Source organism: Corvus brachyrhynchos, unplaced genomic scaffold (genome assembly GCF_000691975.1).
Source record: "Corvus brachyrhynchos isolate BGI_N302 unplaced genomic scaffold, ASM69197v1 scaffold145, whole genome shotgun sequence".
Taxonomy (NCBI): Eukaryota; Metazoa; Chordata; class Aves; order Passeriformes; family Corvidae; genus Corvus; species Corvus brachyrhynchos.
In genome coordinates this window covers 156843-158912 of record NW_008238344.1, presented here as the reverse complement: position 1 = coordinate 158912, position 2070 = coordinate 156843, and the positions used below count along the sequence as shown (strand labels likewise).

Below are 2070 nucleotides of genomic sequence, written 5' to 3'. Positions count from 1 at the left end.
CTGTCCTGGGAGGATGCTGGTGCCCAGCGTGCAGGTCCCCGTGGAGGGATGCTCGGCAGCCCCAGCCTGCGGGTACTGAAGCAGGACCCCCTAGGGTGCTGCATGGGGTGCCCATGTGCCAGGGCACCCTGGGAGAAGGATGCGACTGATCCCCACAGAAGGGGGTCAGGGTCCGACCCCCTCCCTGCCCCCTCGGCTCCTGGGGAAAGAACACGGCTCCGGGCTCCTGCCCAAGGTGGGGACTCGGCTTTAATCCCCGGGAGGCCGGGGCAGTCCTGGCCGTGCCCGTGGTCTTGGCCGTGGCCACCGCACTAGTCCGTGCCGTTGGTGAACTGGCAGAGTTTGTTCTCCAGGTCGGAGATGCGCTTCTCCTGCGCTTGGACCGTCTCCTTCAGGGCACGGATCTCCTCCAGCACCTCATCCAAGGCTGGCTGCTGCAGGGAGGGGGGACACAGGGTCACCGACCAGTCTGGCCCCTCCCACCCCACCGCAGGGCAGGGGTACAGCCCTGCTGTCCCTATCCCCAGGACACTCACAGAGAAGTAGTCAGAGTTGCAGCTGGAGTGGCTCCCCCGGGGGCCTGGCGGGGGTTTGCTGTCCAGGATGTTCTTCTTGACCACCTTCAGCTCCCGGTTCTTGATGGGGACGTACCCATCCCGCAGCGAGATGAGGATGGGCTCTGCGTCCTTCCCTGACAGCCACTCATCCGCCTCCAGGGCTGGCTCGGGGCCTGGCGTGTCGGGGTACAGGTCATCCTGGAAGAGGTCTGACTGCGGGAGGGAGAGAGACCATGGTGAGATGTGGGTGTCCCCCCCAGGCCCCCATCTCCCCTGGGACCCCCCCAGGCTCACCTTGCGTGGCACTGTCATGACGATGGGCTCGCACTTGCGCTCGTGCAGCTTGAAGAACCTGCGTGGGCCACAGGCAGTCAGGGTCCAGCTGATTGCCCTGACCCTTCTGGCTCCCCCCAGACCCCTTGGCTCTCACCTGGCGATCTCGCACTTGCTGACATCCAGCCCACGCTTGGGCATGAAGCCCATGCCCCGCTGGGGCTCCTTGCTGCTGTAGGTGTTCAGGTAGTGCACGTAGGGTGCCTCGTCCGTGATCTCGAAGTACCGGATGCTGCTGTCACCCTGCAGGGGTGGGGACAGCTGTCAGCCAGCCCTGGCACCCTCAGGGACAGGGTGGCACGGGGGGTGCACCGCGGGGAGGGTGGGTTACCTTCCCGCAGAGGTAGACGATGCTGGAATCGGCGTCATAGAAGGGCAGCAGGACCCCATTGCTCGTGTCCATCTCTTGCAGGGCAATGGGCTCCTCAAAGTTATTCTGCGGGGCCAGAGCAGTGATAGAGGGGTGTGAGCAGTGACCCCAAAACCCCCACCCTGGTTAGTCACACACGTTAGCCACGGCACACTGGGGGACAGGGCTTGTTCCCTCTGGGGTACATAACCCCCTGGGCAGGCAGCTTGGCATGCCCCCCCGCAGCCCCCTGCCCCACTCCTGTTTACCTGCACGGCTGGGTAACCCCCCAGCCCAGATATACCCCCCTTCCACAGCACTCCCTGCCTCCCAGCCCCCTCCCCATCACAACACAGCACGGCACACTTGGGAACTTGGCATCTTTTGGGAGGGGGATGCAGCAGACACCCCATCCGGGGGCAGGGTGGGTTGGCAGGGGGCCTGGGGGGCCAAGTTCCCAGGGCAGCACTCCATGCGGCCTCGTTACCGGGTCCCACAAGCCCAGCTCCCGCTGGCTCATTCTGGTAAAGCCCGTGGTAAAGATGTGTCCTCCCCGCGTGAAGATGGCCCGCACGGGCCTCAGCCCTTCGTGGGGGGCAAACCTCTCCTGGGGGGAGGGGGAGACAGTCAGCACGGGGCACGGGAAGGGGGGAAAATGGAGGGGGTCCGGATCTGTCCCCCAAAACAGCCGTTGAGTCCTATTCCATGGTGCTCCCTGAGCGCACGCGTTGCCAGAGAGTATCCCCGGCACCCAGAGCGCTCCGGGCTGGGCTGAGATCGGTGGGATTGGCGCTGGCCAGGCTGGGGGCGGCGGCTCGTCACAGGGCCCAC

At 65.5% G+C, this 2070-nt stretch overlaps 1 protein-coding gene across 3 annotated transcripts in view; it reads right to left on the bottom strand.

The window, feature by feature from the left end:
- Window positions 1-224: 224 nt before the first annotated feature.
- Window positions 225-2070, bottom strand: part of CORO6 (coronin 6) — a 5160-nt gene continuing 3314 nt past the window's right edge. The window contains exons 5-10 of one of the 3 annotated variants that reach the window (XM_008634381.2): window positions 1727-1846; window positions 1222-1326; window positions 988-1133; window positions 852-909; window positions 537-770; window positions 225-431 (exon numbers count right to left, since the gene is read on the bottom strand). In XM_008634381.2, the coding sequence (XP_008632603.2) occupies window positions 312-431; window positions 537-770; window positions 852-909; window positions 988-1133; window positions 1222-1326; window positions 1727-1846 (783 nt within the window). In that variant the 3' untranslated portion in view covers window positions 225-311. Of the gene's footprint in view, window positions 435-536; window positions 771-851; window positions 910-987; window positions 1134-1221; window positions 1327-1726; window positions 1847-2070 lie in introns of all 3 variants that reach the window. The other 2 variants (XM_008634379.2, XM_017735166.1) reach the window with 2 other exon arrangements.